At 37.6% G+C, this 19,586-nt stretch overlaps 1 protein-coding gene across 6 annotated transcripts in view; it reads left to right on the plus strand.

Annotated features, from left to right (window-relative positions):
• Window positions 1-19,586, plus strand: part of LOC107036315 (tensin) — a 119,193-nt gene that overhangs the window by 32,059 nt on the left and 67,548 nt on the right. For 5 of the 6 annotated variants that reach the window (XM_015254203.1, XM_015254205.1, XM_015254216.1 and 2 more), the window contains exons 2-3: window positions 13,017-13,125; window positions 13,338-13,375. In XM_015254203.1, the coding sequence (XP_015109689.1) occupies window positions 13,017-13,125; window positions 13,338-13,375 (147 nt within the window). Of the gene's footprint in view, window positions 1-13,016; window positions 13,126-13,337; window positions 13,376-17,769; window positions 18,177-19,586 lie in introns of those variants that run through there. The other variant, XM_015254214.1, reaches the window with a different exon arrangement.

Below are 19,586 nucleotides of genomic sequence, written 5' to 3' on the forward strand. Positions count from 1 at the left end.
TGCTCACAGTGGTGGAAAAAAAGGAAATTTCATGGAGTTGACTACTAATGTTCAGGACGGTGACACTGGATCCGATTTAAGGAAAAAAATCATGAAATTTCAGGTTTCAGTGAAAATTCAGTGAAATTCCAGAATTTTGAGCATGAAGATGAGAATTCCTTAATTTATTGAAATTTTCAATCTAATGGGAATATTCAGCGCCAAATTACAGTTAATTTTCAGTGAGATCTGAAATTTTATGATTTTTTTGCATTCAGTGTCACTGTCCTGAAAATTGAAAAATATATTTACCGATATTTTCTAGTTTCTTACTAATTTTCAGGGAAAGATGAAACTAAATTATTTACTAAATTATTTACAAATCGAGAAAAGAGATTATTTTTGGCAAATATCCATTTGCTTGAGAGATGTATTTATTTTTTCAATACCGTATTTCTCCATTCGAGGTATTCTCCGGCATTTTTAATTATGTAAATTATCCCGAGTCGAACAATTGGACCTGACAAGTTCTACTTAGGTCTTTCCGTTCAGAACTGGACAGGTCTTGAGAAGCCTCTTCCCAAGTGCTTCCGAGACCTTTCTACCTCTGGTTGTCCCATTTCAGCACTTGTTAGGTGTAAGCAGGACTTGTATTCAGACTTTCCAAATCCTTGCCGGTCCCGGTAATTCTATGGGCCTATATTAAATCTGCGTTCATATCCCTGTTTACTCATGCGTTATTGAGATAAAAAATGCAATTATTGTTTTTTTTTGAATCTCGAAAATCGACATTTCACGAGAGGGTGGAGGGAAGACGCATGCATGCGGAGGCTTGAAAATTTACCCATCAAGGGGAGAAGGTTGCAGAATCTATTCTAGCCACTCTTGTCCCTACGCTTGCATGCATTATCCAAATAAAAAATGAAAGTGTCAACAAATCTGACCATTGTTCTAAGTAAAAACCGAAAATCTGACCCTGTGGCCCCCGGTGAAAATTTTTTTTTTCAATTTTCACTTTTTCCACATACTTTTGAGAGTTCTGAATAGCCCGTCGCTTAAATAGTTGGAATCAACGTTCACCCGGCTAAAAAATTCGATTTTGGCGAAAATCCACTTGCCCCGGAAAACCCGAAAATCTGACCCTTTGGCTGGGGCCAAAAAAAACGGTTTCTCAGTTTTCACTTTTTCCACATACTTTTGACAGTTCTGACAAGCCCGGCGCTTAAACAGTTGGAATCAACGTTCACCCGGCTAAAAAATTCGATTTTGGCGAAAAATCCAAGATCTGACACTTTGACCCTTGTGATCCTTGGACCGACTTTCCCCCCGGAAAAATCCAAGATCCGACACTTTGGCCTCCGGTGAAAAAATTTTTTCTTCATTTTTCACTTTTTCCACATACTTTTGAAAGTTCTGAATAGCCCGTCGCTTAAATAGTTGGAATCAACACTCGCCCGACTAAAAAATTCGATTTTGGCGAAAGTCGACTTTCCCTCTGGAAAAACAGAAGACCGAAAAGAACTGAGGATTCGAAAGGTCTCTGGAAAAGTGCGTCGCAGAACTGATTAGGACTTACCAGGTCCATCTAGGTCTGGAGAGACCTGGAAAGACCTGTGTACGTTCAATCAGAACCAAATCCTCGACTCGGGATATTGCTCTAGAAGAGACGATCATGTTGGTTACGATCCTGAGTGAACTCCGTCAATAATTATCAACATTAATAAATTGATCGAAATTCTTCTCTCTGGAAAATCAGAAATTTAGGAAAAATCAATAATCATTATAGGAGTTCATTCCAAAAATAATTGTTTTTTTCAGTGCAGTTCTCTCTGATTTTTCCACGAAAATCTGAATTTCCAATGACGAAAATCCTCGAAATTTAAATGGTAATTAAATTCGATAAATTTCTAAAAAGTGTACCGGGAATTTCAGACAAAAATTTTAAACTGTGCAGGTAGAAATTGAGGGACGGGCCGATTACCGTAATTATGAAAACCCACAGAGCATAATTAAAATTTTTTAATCCACGAGAAACTAATGCGTCACTTCGGAGGGAGCAGTGGTGATAAAAATTTCCGATGAATTTAGGGTGTCACGCAATGGGCCAAAGAATATATTCTCTTCAATTAGTCGGCACGCAGGGCCGCTGGGACACATTCCCATTGCGCAATATGCCGGGCGTCCGCAAAACACCCGCTGGGAGACTGAATCCTCCAATTTATTTTCTCGAGTCGCAGTTGAGAAAATTATTTATGGGAATTGAATAGAATTTTTTTGAACGGAATAAATTAATTTATTCAAATAGGTCGTAGTAATGAGTTTATTTAGTTTTAATCTTCATTTTTATTCATATTAACAGGTAGTTGTCCGCATAGAAATAAATAAAGGTTATTAAGATGTATAGTGTTAGCGTTAACGTTGAAATTTTATGAGCAGTCGACTGGTGATTCCCAGGTGTGTGACACTGAATTTAATTCAGCGGGAAAAATCATCAAATTAGAGATTTCGCGGAAAATTCAATGAAATTCCAAATTTTTTTGCAGCAGGAAGAGGAGACACTACAATTTATTTCAATTGTTAATGAAAACATGAAGAGTCAATACCAAATTCCGCTAAATTCTTAATTAATTGAAAATTCAAGAATACATTTACCTGAATTTTCTTGATTTCTATCAATTTTCATTGAATAATTGAACAGAAATTTACACTTTACATTGATTTTTTTATCAAATTTTGAATTTTCAATCGTGAAATTCCCTAAAATTTCAGTGGAACTAGAAATGTGATGAAAATTTTCGACAATTAACAGTTTAATACTTCTCGATTTGGATCAAATTGATTGTTCATCTGATTCTAATAAATTATTCATTTCACATGAATGAAATATTTTCACTGAAGTTAATAGAAAAATTACAGAGAGTTTTATCTGATTAAATTCTCCGATTTTCTCTTTCTTTTATTTGAAATCGGATCATTAACATTTTGTTATTGCACACATTTTTGTCCAATTTCATGTGTTTCAATAATGGAAAAATTTTCTTCAACATTGATGTGATTTTTTTAATACAATATTTTTAATTTCGTGGAGTTGAATTCAATTTAAGATTAAATCATTCTCAAAATTCTATCGAATATTCCAACAATTGAATGATTTGTAAATAGAAAAAAAGTCCAGGAATTTCCTGATTTTTCACAAAAAATTTCAACAGCAGTCTTCTAACAACACATGTGTCGTAACATCTTCTCCAACAATCAACTAAATTTTGTACAAACGTTTGTGCCGTCAACCACTGTGCAAACGCCTCAATCACAATTAATGTTTGCCGTGTCATCCAAACTGTCATCTTTATGCCCTCAATATTGTAATCATTGACTCGGAATATTACGCAATCGCCAGATGGGAAAACGTAGACAGTTAAATTGTTTCTGCGTCGCGTGCCACTATTTCCTCAAGTTCATCACGCAATTGTACGGTGCATTCTCGAGCCTATCTACGTGCGTTGGATTCAAAAGCTGGATATTCAGGCACGCGCAGTCAACCGTCACCGGTTTTTCCCCCTTCCCCCTTTCCCCCTTGTTATCCCTGGGGGAAACATCTTGAACATGGAAAAAATTCTTGAATCCACCCGGAAGATGCTGCACATGTTTTCTATTCTGCGAAAATAGTCGGCCGAGTTCCGATATTACGGGGGGCTGTTAATATATTTGCATTGCCTCGAGGCACCCGCACATGGTGGATGCACGAGCCGAATGTAATGTTTGCATTCGTCAAAGAAGTTTATCCGAGTCGACAGGTACTGAAAATTTTTTCAAGTTTTGAAAGCATTTGGATATTGTTGAAAATATTGCGCCGAATTTTCCGGCTCGTTTATTGGACATCTTTGTCATATTTTGATTCCGCTGGAATTTATAGGAATTACCTCATTGGACATTCCAAATTTTAGGGGACAATCGATGGAAACTTAAATTTTTAGTTCAATAATTTCAGGAAAATTGATGGAACTGAGGAAAATTCTCTATTGTTGAAATTTTTGGTTTAAAGTTTGGATACATTTATTGGAAATTTTTGTCATCTTATAGTTCCGCTGGAATTTCAAGGATTTCATCATTAAAAATTCAAAACTTTGTGGGAAAATCGATGGACAATTTAGCTTTCAGTTCAATTATTTCAGGGAAATTAATAGAAATGAGGAAAATTCTGGTGAATATTGTTTTGAAGTTTCAATTAACTAAAAATTCTGCGTGATTTGATGCTGAAGATTCATGTTTTTAATCAGAACCTCAAGCAAGTTGGAAATTTCATTATTTTTTCCCGTTAAATCAAATTCAATATCACTCTCCTAAAAATCACTAGTCAACTCTCCACGAAATTTTAATGTTTTTTCAGCGGTGAAGTTTATTCGCCTCGATATGTGGCAATAATTTGTCCAAGTCTTTAGAACAAATCGGCTTCAATCATTGAAATCTCCTGATTAAATGATGCCATTTGGATAATTCAACACTCATTCCAGAGCTTACAAAAAATCCTTAAAAATGAAAAAAAAAACAATCTCCCATTTTCGAGTTATTCACGGTTAAATACAGTGTTTAAAACCCAAAACCATTTCATACGCACTATTGAAAATTTTCTACTGAAATTGCCGGTAAGAATCTTGAAAATTTCTAATAAGTGCCATTTCCACTGAAATTTCAAGAAATTTTGTCATTGAAAATGCACAATTTCATGGAAAATTCCCTGGAAGCTGTAAATTTCGGTTGAATTATTCCGGGAAAATTGCTGAAACATCAGAAAAATTCCAGATTCCTCTGAATTTTCAGGGAATTCCTTCAAAAATTCCTCGACTCCCAAGAATTTTGAACGAACTCCCTGAAACTTCAAGGCAATTTGGCAGTGAAAAATCCTGTGCACTCGAAAATTCATGTAAATTATGGAACTTCCGTCTTCTTGCCGCTAAAAAAAAGAGACTTTACTTATGAATTTTCAGAAAAACTAGAAATTTCATGGACTTTTTCTTCTTAAATCGAACTCAACTCCTTTTCCCGGAAAACCATCCAAATGTTTTCAACACTGCACGAAAAAAATTATTGAATCCACCCGGAAGATGCTGCACATGTTCTCTATTCCCTGAAAATAGTCGGCCGAGTTTCGACATGACGGGTGTCTGTTAATAATTTGCATCGCCTCGAAGCACCCGCACATGGTGAATGGACGAATGTAAATTTTGCGTCCGTCAAAGAAGTTTATTCGCCTCGATAAATTACTCTGGACGTAATAGGGCCTGCTAATACCTCGAAGAGACCATTCACAGAGATGAATTAATTATGCGTTCACATCTGATAAGCCATTTATTTTCTCAATCGCAAAAAAATGTGGGGATTGAGAATGAAAACTGGAACATGACGAGAAATGAAACCGATGACCCCGGAAAAACGTGATTGAAAGGTCCAGCAATATCAACGTGTTTAAATAGTTTTGCGGTTCAAGGAACATGGGGGCACACGTGGTGGGTATAACCACGAGAGCGTGATTCCGTTGTGAAAATACTAGTGGACCCCCACGAGTTGCCCAAAGGTTAAGAGCGACATATATGTGTGCAGAGAGAAACCATTCGGCCAATGTGATTCTGTCGCGTTTCAACTGCTAGACCGGCGACGTAAAGTCGCTAAATCCCAAGAGGCAAAATACAAGTCGAGGCTGTATAACCAATGTCTTCGGGTGATTTATAACCAAGTGACTTGGCGTGCATTAATATCTTGGGAGAAATAAAGTAAAAAGGGTGGAGGGGACGGGGAGACAAAGAAATAAAAATGAGCATGGAAATGGTGTCCGACGAAAACACGTGGGACGAGATTATGACGTTTCCAAGAGCTCTTGCGCGTCCCCAGTGCTTTCATGTTATTTTGTAAACACGCCCCGGCTATGCGTTTGCCTGGGAATTTTATTGGTCACACGTCATAAGTTAACTGGGAATGAGTGCTGGCACTGAAAGGTTCATGGTGATGAAAATCTTTCTCACGTAATTTTTTGGAGAACTCCTGTTTCGGAAAATCTAATTTTTTAGCCGGGTGAACGTTGATTCCAACTATTTAGGCGACAGGCTATTCAGAACTCTCAAAAGTATGTGGAAAAAGTGAAAACTGAAAAAAAAATTTTCACCCAGAGCCAAAGGGCCAGATTTTCGGTTTTTCCAGGGGGAACGTCGACTTTCGCCAAAATCGAATGTTTTAACCGGGTGAACGTTGATTCCAACTATTTAGGCGGCGGGCGATTTAGAAGTCTCAAAAGTATGTGGAAAAAGTGAAAACTGAAAAAAAATTTTTTTCACCGGGGGCTAAAGTGTCAGATCTCGGATTTTTTCAGGGGAAAGTCAACTTTCGCCAAAATCGATTTGTTTTCGCTAAGTGAAGGATGACTCTGTATTTATTTGCCCTTCTAATAACAATGAAACCCTCGGAGGCGCAAGAAAGGAAAGACCTATATCCAGTTCTGAACGGAAAGACCTAAGTACTTGGAACATTGGAACTTGTCAGATCCAATAATGCAACTCGGGTAATTCAGTGTTTCTAGTTTATTATTATGCCAAACTGTGAATAAAATTTCCCACACCAAAGCCTTTCCAAGAAAGCCCGATAAAAAACCCAAATTAGCCGATTAAAATCGTCTCCGAAAGCGTCAATAAAGGCCATCGTTAAATTATTCATTTCCCACCATTCTCAAGAATTCGTCGGTCTCTTTGCACCCCATCGTGAAGCTACAACTTACTCGCCGTTTAAAGAAATCCCTCAGACCGAGAGGAGAATACTCTCCAAATGACTCGAGTTTTACGACCCCCTCTCCGTCCCTTTGACGCCCGCCGATTTTTCCCCATCAATATGTAACTGACGCGGATATTTTCTCCCTTTGTAACAAAACGCGTTGTAATAACTCAGCACCGAGCGAGAGCTCCATAATCGATAAGTCAAGAGGCCCCGGACCCTCTGCATCTGGAGAAAAAAAAAACACCATTGAGATATGATATTACGTGTAGGTGCGTGTGATTGGTGGGTAATATAAGTTCTCCCTTTATTCCTCGGAAATAAGAAAAAAATTATCAGACGTTTGAGCCTCCACTGCAGGCCCGATTGCTGAATAGGCCTGAGAGCGTGGATAATCCCGAGTAACGCCGACATGGTGTCACACGATATAATATCATGGCATAAATAGAAATAACCGAGTGTTCACTCGAGTTGGTGAATTAACTTCCATGCACTATTCCGTAGAGCCCACGCTTCCCGGTTAAACATAACAGCATAAACTCCTCTTCTCGAGGAGAAAGAGGGAAAAAAAGTCCATAAAAATGTATTTTCCGCGTTAAACATGCACTGATCCCCAGTGGTTACCCTCAGGCCCCATCATCCAAGTGGAAAGTTCCTGGTGAATTCTCAAGTTTAACTCGAGACTAGGTAATAACAATAGACCGCACGATACTTTTCTCCGCGCGTTCATCCCGGACATTAGATATTATTATTTAGGAGTGTTCGGCGGGCGCTTGTGTGTCGCGATGTCAATATTAAATTCTCCTAGGCTCGAATGCTCACGAATTCAATGGTAAACTTCAGCATCTTACACGTCTACGATCGAAAGAGGGTACACGCTTTCCCGGTACATTTTTTCGAAATTTTTATTTTCGAATTTAATTACCACTGAAATTTCAAGGAATTTCGTCATTGAAAATTCAGAATTTCGTGGAAGAATCAAAGAGAATTATCAATTTCAGTTCCATTTTTCCCTGAAAATTAGTAGAAAACCAGAAAATTCCGGTAAATATATTCTTTTATTTTCAGGACAGTGACACTGAATGCGATTTAGGGGAAACAAATTATGAAATTAAAGATTTCACTGAAATTTAATGTAATTTGGCACTGAATATTATTATTAGATTGGAAATTCACATAAATTAAGTCATTCTCGTCTTTATGCTGCTCAAAATTCTGGAATTTTACTGAATTTTCGGTGAAACCTGAAATTTTATCATTTTTTTCCTCCTAAATCACATTCAGTGTCACTTTCCTGAAAATTAGTAGTCAACTATCCATGAAGTTTCAAGTTTTTTCTAACAGTGTAATAGCGATCACAAAAACGAAGCGGGCGATTTTTTTCGATGGGTTTAAACAAAAACCATTTGGGTTTTTTGGAATATGTATTTATATTTTTGTGGAATTCGGGGTTTTTTGAGGAATTAAGGGTATTCCAGTGGCTTTAGCAGTTTCAGACGGACTTGGGGTAATCAATCATGATATTTCATGTGCACATGGATTTGGAATTCCATGAACTGTGCAATCCAACGCATTCCGTAAAGCCCACGCTTTTCTGTTAAACTTAACAGCATAAACTCCTCTTCTCGAAGAGAAAGACAAAAAAAAATATAAAAATGCATTTCCGGCGTTAAACATGCACTGATCCCCCGTGGTTACCCTCAGGCCCCATCGTCCGAGTGGAAAGTTCCTGTTGAATTCTCAAGTTTAACTCGCGACTAGGTAATAACAATAGACCGCACGATACTTTTCTCCTCGCGTTCATCCCGGACATTAAATATTATGATTTACGGGTAATCAAGGGGCTCTTGTGTGTCTCTATGTCAATATTAAATTCTCCTAGCCTCGAATACACTCGCATTCGATGGTAAACTACAACATCTTCTTACACGCCAATGATCTAAAGAGGGTAATGGCGATCACGAGATTTCCTTCGGTTTGGAACGGAGGCGGGCGAACGGTGTACACCGTTTTATACATAACCGTCGTGTTGCGCCCGGTTGTCTCTGTGTATCGCCCTTAAGTTAAGCCAGTAAGCGGCATCACAAGGCCCTCAGTTGTACACGATTCTCCATGCACGCCCCACGTGAACGGAGGCCCGATGTTGTCATTAGAAGCATTAGCCTCGCTCATATGGATTTTTTTAAAGGGTTTTTTTGGGTTTCTCGGAATATGCGAGGTCCACATTTTTGTGGGATTGGGAGTTTTTTCAGGGATTGAGATTTATGGATTTAGCGAGGGGGTAATCAATCATAAAGTCTGGTATGGAGATGAATTTGGAATTCCATTAAATCTGGAATTAATAAATCCTTTGGGACTTCGGAAATTCTGATTTTTAGAAATCTAAGAATTTTTATGAAATCAGAAATATTATGGGGAATCACTAGGGCGTCGGTTGCATACGATTCTAATGGGACCCGATGTTGTCGTTAAAAGCATTAGCCTCGGTCATATGGATTTTTTTAAAGGGTTTTTTTTGGGTTTCTCGGAATATGCGAGGTCCACATTTTTGTGGGATTGGGGTTTTTTTTCAGGGATTGAGATTTATGGATTTAGCGAGGGAGTAATCAATCATAAAGTCTGGTATGGAGATGAATTTGGAATTCCATTAAATCTGGAATTAATAAATCCTTTGGGATTTCGGAAATTCTGATTTTTAGAAATCTAAGAATTTTTATGAAATTAGAAATATTATGGGGAATCACTAGGGCGTCGGTTGCATACGATTCTAATGGGACCCGATGTTGTCGTTAAAAGCATTAGCCTCGGTCATATGGATTTTTTTAAAGGGTTTTTTTGGGTTTCTCGGAATATGCGAGGTCCACATTTTTGTAGGATTGGGGTTTTTTCGGTGATTGGGATTTATGGATTTAGCGAGGGAGTAATCAATCATAAAGTCTGGTATGGAGATGAATTTGGAATTCCATTAAATCTGGAATTAATAAATCCTTTGGGATTTCGGAAATTCTGATTTTTAGAAATTTAAGAATTTTTATGAAATCAGAAATATTATGGGGAATCACTAGGGCGTCGGTTGCATACGATTCTAATGAGACCCGATGTTGTCATTAGAAGTATTAGCCTCGGTCATATGGATTTTTTTAAAGGGTTTTTTTGGGTTTCTCGGAATATGCGAGGTCCACATTTTTGTGGGATTGGGGTTTTTTCGGGGATTGAGATTTATGGATTTAGCGAGGGGGTAATCAATCATGAAGTCTGGTATGGAGATGAATTTTAAATTTCTTTAAATCGGGAATTAAATCCGTTGGGATTTCTGAAATCCTGAAATTGTTAGAAATCTAAGGATTGTTATGAAATCATAGGAATACCGTAGGAAACTACAAGGGCCTTGGTTGCACCCAGTTGTTGCTGCACGCCGCACGTGAACGGGGACCCGATGTTGTCATTAGAAGCATTAGCCTCGGCCATATGGATTTTCTGAAGGGTTCTTGTGGGTTTCTTAGAAGATGCATGATTAATATTTTTGAGAGATTGCGGGTTTTTTGAGAGATTGAGATTTATGTATTTAGCGAGAGGGTAATCCATCACGAAATACCGTAGGGATGACAAGGGCCTCAGTAGTAACGATTCGCGTGGACACAATGTTGACATTAGAAGCGTTAGCCTCGATCGCATAGATTTTTTGAAGGGTTTTCTCGGGTTACTTGGAATATGAGTGATTTATATTTTTGAGGGTTTGAGGGTTTTTGAGGATATTCAAGTGGCTGTCACAGTTTCGAACGGACTAGGGGTAATCAATCACGAAATCCCGTGTACAGACGGATTGGAAATTCCATGAATTCCATCTCTAATCAAACCTTGTGCGATTCCTAACTTTTTGAAATATTTAAAAATCTAAGAATTTCAATGAAATTTTCCACGAAATCATAGAAATAACTTAGGAAAGCCTCATGAAATCTAATCCTTCACATTCTCCGAAATCGCTAAGCATATCTGAAAATTCTAATCCCTTTCTTTCCCAAAACCCCAAACATATTCGAGAAAACCATTAAAATGTGATGTACAATTTTTCTGACTGACCCCCACTCGAATATTTCAGCAATAATTTCAATAATTTAGGGTTAAATGCGGTTTACATAAAGAAACTAATTGACAAAACAAAATTGATGAAACAAACTGTTTAAATAATTTGCGAGTGAATGAGACAAGTCACAATGCCTCCATTCTCCCCCGAAAAGAAAAATTTTCCAAATCCATTCATCTCGCAGGTAGCTCATGCATCCCATTCCCGTCAATTTGTAATGCACGAACTGTAGACACTCTAGTCGAATGAAAATGCGGCCTTTGAGACCTGCATAAGCATCCAGCTTTTGTATATCTGTGCTTTAATGCAGTCCAGAGTGGTGAATAACATGCGCTGCAAACGTACGTTAAAAAACTATCGACAAAGCGGGCCTCTGTTCGAGTAGTCTCCATCGGGGGGGTGGAGTGGGAGGTGGGCGCCAGTGCGTTGCCGAATGATTTTTGCAGTTCACATGGGTTTCGCCTCTGGGACGCCAAACATTCCACTTGAAAAAGCCTTCTCAACCTCTCGAGAGTACATCAAAAACTGTTCATGCGAGACCAGACGCCCCGTGATTCGGTGACGCCCACTCGTAATGATTTATCTTGCTATTTATTATGCGGCTCTCATTATTGCTTTCTTGGGACGAAGAAAAATTGCGTTAACCCGTGGCAAGGGGTTTTGACAGCGGGTCGAGAAAAAATACGTTGAAGGGAAAAAATGAATGAACGGTATTGGAATCAAATCAATGACTTTGTCCAAACGTGGAATTAATTTTTTTGCTGCTTTATTAACATGAAAAAATACTTTTTCAATTGCAAACAAACGTTTCCTTGACCCACATAAATACATAATGATTTTAATTAGTTAGAAATTGAATAATTGTTTAGATGGTAAAGAAAATTAATTTATCAACATGGAATAACCCATTATTTGGGACGAATTAATTATGAATTTCATATAATTGAACAATTTCGTTGAAGTAGATGTATTTTTTCTATTTCCGATAAAAATATTGTTGGAGGCAGTTAAAAAATTCAAAATAAATGTTTTTATTTGCTTTAAACAACTTTATTTCAATAAAAAAATGGTTTTTTAATACAAAATAATATTTTCTTGATTTAACTAAAGACTTTATATTACTTAAAAAATGAACTATCATTCAGACGAGAACGAAAATAAATTTTTAAAATGCAACAATCGAATAAAGAATGAATGAATTGAAAAACAATTTCATTGAAATAAACAAATAAGTTCATTAATCCCTAACAAAAGAATTATTGAATGAATAGAAAAATTTCAAATGAAGAGTTTAATATTATTCAAATGCGGTATATCCAAGGGTGTACTCTGCGAGTTGAATTGTAGAGTGAATGCTGGTAGCTGGGCATTTTCTTCCGACTACTCTCGGGGAACACTCGTTTGTTTCCTGGTGTATATTCCAGGAGATAAGACACGAGTAGAGAAGAAAAGAAAGGGTCTCCAAGCCTAGCAGGATGATCGCGTGCGTGTAATCGGAGCTGCAAATCTCAGAATCGCCAGTGCCGAGGGCTTTTTCGCATACCAAAACACCTCCCCCTCTGGATCGAGGTTTTTCTAGTACATACGTAACATGTCTTTTCGTGTTCAGTCTCTGTGTTTGTTCGCGAAAGCTGGACTTCTATCCCTTGTCTCTGCGTCGTGATGGTTCATCGCAAAATTCAAGAATTCATGATAATAAAAGCCATTAAAATTTGAGACTTCAACGACCAAAAAATTAGAGGGGAGTTGTCCTAATAAAAACTCTTCCCATATTTTCCTCTGAAGTAATTAATTACAAAGCAAATAATTCAACATTTTACATGTCAAAAATCACTCACAATTATTTTTCTACGATTTAAATACTAAAGAATTGCTTTTAATTTTTGTTACAGATGTTTTTTTAGTACATACGTAACATGTTTTTTCGTGTTCAATCTCTAGTTGTTCACAAAAGCTGAACTTTTATCGTTGTCCCTGCCTCTCGATGTTTCGTTGCAAAATTCGCAAATGCATAACAATAAAAAAATTATAGACGAAGTGGTGAACATTTGCATATTTTTATATTCATGAATTTCTCAACAAAAACTGATATATTAATTATAAAGCAAATGATTTCGCAGTTAACATGTCAATAATCCCTCCCAATTATCTTCCCACAAATTGAATACAAAAAAATTGTTTTTAATTTTTGTTACAGAGTGATTTTGAGCCACAATGCCACATATTTCGGACAAAACAGCTTCGAAAACCGCGGCCATGCCACCTCTGTCACCAGGCGATGATAAAGCAGGCCTCCTGCTGTCGAGGTGAGTCGATAAACCCAGAGCCCTCTTTACCATTGACTAAGAATCTCGACGCTCCTCGCGTCGTGCCATCTCCCCCCCAGAGTGCGTCAATGTTCCATAAAACAGATTCAAATCTCCCTCGCAGCATTTGTTCCACTCATTAACATTTTCCTCCTAATTAAGTGCCTCTCATTTAATTATCTCAAATGTTTCTTCGCATCTTTCTGTTACAGTCTGCAAATACCTCTGCCACAAGACGTGCGAAGACAAGGTAAGGCACTTACCATAATCCTCAATTCTATTTTTACGAAAATTAGAGGTGTTTTTTTTTTCGAGACTCATGAAAACCCAGCGCGATGATGTTTCACATAAAGTTGTCCCCTGGGGACACAGATCGTTACCCCAAGTACTCTGAGTTCATCCGGTGTCGCGCACGTGCATTCGAAGAACCCTCGCAACTCCGTGTAATGTCTAACGGAGAATTCTCGGTATTTTATCATCATCATCGCCGTAGCCCCAGCACTCTGGTGAATGTCGAATCATCACCACGTGTTGGGGTGTAATACGATGATGATTCCTAATGACGAGAGGAAGTGAGACACGTCCCAGTATCAGATGCAATGACCAAAGAATAATGCAACGGTTTAGGGAGAGGGAGAATTACTCATTAACCCTTGACATTCGTTTAATCATTTGGTCTGTCGTTTCGTTTACATTTTTTATTCGATACTTCAGGGAGAAATAATCGTCGAAATTTGCAATTAGTTAATAAATAGTACATCTGTTCGAAGGGGTAACCCCTCCGGAAAAAAGTATTTGGATTTCGAAGGGGTGAAATAAAAAAATAACTCTTGTAATTTCAAGTAAAAGTCTTGAAATTTCTAGAGACGATAAATTTTTGATGAAATTCTCGCACGTTGTTGGTGTCAAATCATTGAATTTTTGAAATATTCAAGGTAGAAAAATTGAAAGAGATCTCAGACGTCGGCATAATCATAAATTTTAATTAAAGTTAAAGTTTGAATAAGATAATTGTTAATATTACTCACCAATTTTTTAATTATCAACTTAATAGTCAATTTGAGTATTCAAATTCCGAATTATTTGATCAATCAGTAATTGAGTTCGGAAGATTGACGATTATTTGGCTAAGCGAAAAATACTTTTATGACATTTAGAAATGTTTAGTCAATAGTTAATTGACAATTCTATTTTGTCCATTATTTGGTTAATAGTCAATTGAAGAAATCTAAATCACTAATTATTATATTATTCATCAAATTTCAACGGAGACAAGGAAATCTTAATTATTGGAAGGTGCAACTTCTCATAATATTACTAAATTAATGATTGATGCCGATCTGTGGTAAATCTTATGTTCAATTTTCACAGTGAGTTTGAGCATTTAATCTGTTCTCGAAGCATCAATGATCGCTTTAAATAACAAATTCACTGTTGTTAAATTTTAAAGATAATTAATAAATTCATGAACAATTTGATCTTAAATCGAATTCAAATTTTTAAGATTGAAAATTTTAATGCAGCTATTACTTGAATTCAAAAAGTTTCTAATAGTACACTATTAGGAGAAATGTTGCAATGATCATTAAACACTTTCGCAAAATATTATAACGACTTAAAAATTAGATTTCACGGGACATTCCGGACTTCCTGAAATTTCCCCGAAATTTCTGACATTTCACGAGGATTTAATGGGCCTTTAAATTCATCTGTACACTAAATTCCACGTGTGATTACTCCGGTCCCTCGCCGCAGTCAATTCATCGGAAAATTGTAATGAAAATTACTGAATATTGTTCTCTTTTAATTCAAATTTAAATTGATCTCAAATTCAATTCAAAATCATTGCATTGAAAATTCAAATGAATCTATTACTTTGGTTTCAAAAAGTTCCTAACAGTGTACAAGAAATTCTTGAAATAATTATTAAACACTTCGCAAAATATTATAATGAATTAAAAATTAGATTTTACGGGATATTCGGAACTTCATGAATTTCCCCGAAATTTGGGACATTTCACGAGGATTTAATGGGCCTTTAAATTCATTTGTACACTAAATTCCACGTGTGATTACCCCGGTCCCTCGCCGCAGTCAATTCATCGGGTTCAGGGGTCAAGGTGAAACGACAGTCACGCGCATAATCTGTTTTTCTTTCGATTCACGTTTCGTGTGTGTAATTTGAATTGACACCGACAGAGTTATCTATCGCGTGAAAAAGCGGTTTTCAGTCGTCGTTAATTAAATTTGTTTCATCATAATGTGAAAATAATTATTCAACAGTCCCTGTTGCAATTGATGTTTTGGCTTTTACTGGATAAAATAATAATGAATGAATGACTGAGTGAATTGTGCATGAACCCTCGTGTTGTCACGTGTAATAACTGTCAGAGGAGTCAAAGAGTTTGTCAGTTTTCCACGGTGTTGAAAAGGCGAGGCTGTTACACCGGTAGAATGTACCGTGTCGTGTCCACTCGTTTCACATACACTCGGACGTTTGGCGTTTATTCCCCCTCGCCTTCGGGCTCACTCATTCAGTGTCTCACTCTTTTCCCCATTCTTACTCTGTTGGGGACGTTGGAGGGAATGAGTTTCTGCGGCTCGACAGTCGCGTGCGTCCATACGGGGATAACGCCGAGTCCCATGCTCTTGGGTTTTTTATGGTTCTGGGAATATCTTCGAAACTCTGATGGATAGGAAGTTTGCAACGGTCTTGGTTGGGAGACCGGGAAATTGCAGATTTAAAATCCCAGGGATTGAGGTTTTTCTGTCATTAATCATTATTAGTCATCGCATAGAAAAACATTGAAATTTTATGGACAGGCGACTAGCAATTTTCAGGAGAGTGACATTGAGTGTGATTTAAGGGGGGAAAATAGTAAAATTTCAGATTTCACTGAAAATTTCATGAAATTTTCAATTTTTGAACAATTTTAACACGAGAATTCCTCAACGAATTTCAACTTTTAGTGAAGACATGAATATTTAGTGCAAAATTACACTGAATTTTTAATTAATTCAAATTTCGAGAATATATTGCAGAATTTTTCCGCTTTCTATCAATTTTCAGAGGATAATTGGACTGATATTTTCAGTTACTATTGATTTTTCCATGAAATTGAAAATTGAATTTCCATAAATTTTCAACGTTTTTCTGAATTTCAGTGGAACTAAAATGAAATAAAAATTTTTAAACAGTGTACCGGAAGTTTCAGTCAAAAATTTTTAATAGTGTACTGCAGTATGATTCTCGTCGACAAGTTTGTTGAAGTTCGAAAAATATTTTAGAATTCAATCCTTCATCTTAAAATTCCTGAAATACTAAAATTTTTACTGAAGAGATACGTGAACAAAAGAAATTCTGCGGTTCCTAACATATTCTCCTAACAATTATTCATCGCTTTTTTATTCACATTTCCTGCTAGACATCCATAGGTTTGCCATAATACTCAACTACTCGTCATAATAATTGACTGAACACCTGCAAATATCTAAAAATGTTTATTGACTTTCCTAAAACCTTTTTGAAACCCAAAATTCAAATCCAGCCACCCGAAACCATATGAACATTCTCAAAGTATTTTTGAACTTCCCTAAAATTCTTTGAAAGAATTTCCGGAGCTTCCAAACCCCTTGAAATTCCAAAAATATTTTACAATTCAAATCTTCATCTCAAAATTCCTGAAACGCTAAATTTTTTACTGGAAAATACGTGAACAAAATAAAACCCAATGGTTTTCAACATATTCTCATAATAATTACACATCCAAATTTTTCATTCCTTCACCTTTCCCCCCACGCTTGTCTCTCTAAAACCCTTTCGAAATTCGAAATGTCACTTCATCAACTCGACATTTCAGCCTGTCCCAAAATGTTGATGAACCCCTCCACAATAATTACAAACCCTCCGACTTTCCAAAGATTCCTCTAAACCTCTTGAAATCCGTTCTCCACTTTTTCAAGAGTGCTCACCCCTCCCAGACCAAAAAAAAAATCCCCACGAGATGATCCTCTTTATTTCGGCGCGAGGACTTCGTCCTTGAACCGGCTAACAGAGCGAGCGATTGTCTCGCGGCCCCACCAATGCCCGCGCAGGGAGGAGTACCACAGCTGCACCATACCCTCACTCACAAGTGCATCGACCGTGCTCACCTCCTGGAGGTAACACGCGGCCCTCGCATCTCCCCAACATGTTGTCCTATCCAAGTACGAATGCGATTCCCCCAAGTTGGCACAACGCCATAGCCGGGTTTAACCCCGGATGGTCATGGAGGTATGGGTCCAGGATAACTTCTCACATCCCAGGTATCGTAAACACAGGGCGCAAGAACCGGGTAAACCAGACCCTCAGTAGCTAGAACTCCGTGGTAATACGCCCAGGTGTGACAGACTTCTTGAGAGGATGAACGGTACCTCAAGGAAAAAGGAAGTTCAGAGCTCGTTTTTTTTTCCTCTTCACACTGTCTATTTACCCTGATTTACATACGATCCACTTGATGATGATGATTTTTCGTGAGAGTTGGCCTCACGAGACAGCTTCAATTCGATATCCATGTGGAGAGTCACCGCGTACCTGCGGCGATAGGAAACCGATGCTCTTTGGTTCGCACGAGCCGGCCTCGAATCCAGTCCGCAAAGAGCGCTCTAACCGACTGGACGTGGCTCTCTCAGCGCTCGATGATCGAATCCCCAGGGTTTTATTCCTCGAAACATCCCGTGGATCTTAGCACCGAGGATGGGGACGAGTGTGTGAAATGATTATTCTTCCTGTGTTCTGACTCCCAGAGTCGGGCCTCAGGGGCCGAAAATCGTGAATAAGTGGACGGAAATATGTGGAAATTGTGACATGAATGCTGTGGTTTTGAATACTCTGGGTAAATGATGTCATTCGCGGTGTTCGTTTGACTAGCGACATGACCTTGGATTGACGAGTGATTTAATGTTCGGGGGGGATTTTTCAACCCAGAATTTGTCGAGATTTGAGAGTGATCTGGGGGCGGTAATGTGCTACCAGTGGTGACGGCAAGATGAACGGCCATGGCACGATCGAGGTCCGTATCAGTTTATTTATCTCTTGTTAGGGGGAATTACGGGGCTCGAGAGTTCACTGGAAATCCAGTGAAATTGGAAATTCTGAGGAGGGAGGAGAGCGAGAATTCTTTCACTTGCCTGGATTGTCAGTCAAAATATGAATATGCAGAAGGAAATTATGCGGAATTTCTAATTCGTTGAATATTTAGGAATACATTTGCCTGAATTATACTGATTTCTGTACATTTTTGTGGAGTAGTTGGACTGAAATTTTCGGTTTCCATTGGTTTTCCACCAGTTTTTGAATTTTTGAACCATGAAATTCCTTGAAATTTCAACTGGGTGTTTCTTGATTTAATAATTTTATGAACAGGCAGGACGTGAAGGAAATCGAGAAATGATTGGCTATGCATCGAAATTATTTGTCTGGTTCCATTCTTTTGTGATTCTTCACATTTTTTATTGGAGTCAACTGCAGTGAGTTTTCCTCGTGTTGATCTTGAACTTTAGTTTTGTTTTTGCTGAATTGTGAACTTGAATAGTTTCATAATTCGATGAGAAATTAAAGAGACACGAACAGAATGATTAATTATTCATTAACATCATCGATATTTGCGCAGGCATTTGCATTTCTCCGTTTTTTTCGCCAAAGTGAATGACATTCGGCTCTCCCGACGCTAAACTTGAACTTCAGGTTCATTTCGATCATTTTTCGCATCGACTAATTTCATAAATCTCTGGAAAATGAAGCAAAATAATCCTTAAGCATTGAGATAATCGATATTTGCTTGTGTTGTTCTCCACATTTTTCATTGAAGTGAATATTAAATTTTCCTCGGGCTAATCTTAGACTTTAACTTCATTTTTGCTCAATTGTGGACCCAAATAGTTTTATAATTCGACAGAAAATGAAAGAAACCCGTAAAAAATGCTTAATTATTCTTTCAAATTATCGATATATTTTGCATCAAACTGAACAACATTTTGTTTTCCCTCATGTTAAACTTGAACTTCAGGTTGATTTCGCTGAATTTTCGCGTTGAATAATTTAATAAATCTCTATAATGAAGAAAAATAATCGATTATGCATTGAGCTCCCACTAAACGTCACCTCTACCTTCATTTTTGCTGCATATAAATGATGAATTCCCCATTCCTCGGCATTAGTGCTCCACCACCCAACAGAATGACCTTGTAAACGTACACGAAATTGATTTAATAAAATCCGAAGAATTGAGATTGATCCGAGGGTGGTAATGCGCTACCAGAGGTGACGTCAAGACGAACGGCCATGGCTCCACGAGCGAGGTCCGTAACATTTTTATCTCTTATTTCTCATTTCAAAGTTACCTTCCGTAGTGACTCTAACTCCTTATTCTTCCACGTCACGCCGTAAATCCACCCGGGGGACAGGATTGCCGAAAATAAAG

Source organism: Diachasma alloeum, unplaced genomic scaffold (assembly GCF_001412515.2).
Source record: "Diachasma alloeum isolate Michigan unplaced genomic scaffold, Dall2.0 Dall_scaffold_00208, whole genome shotgun sequence".
Lineage (NCBI taxonomy): Eukaryota > Metazoa > Arthropoda > Insecta > Hymenoptera > Braconidae > Diachasma > Diachasma alloeum.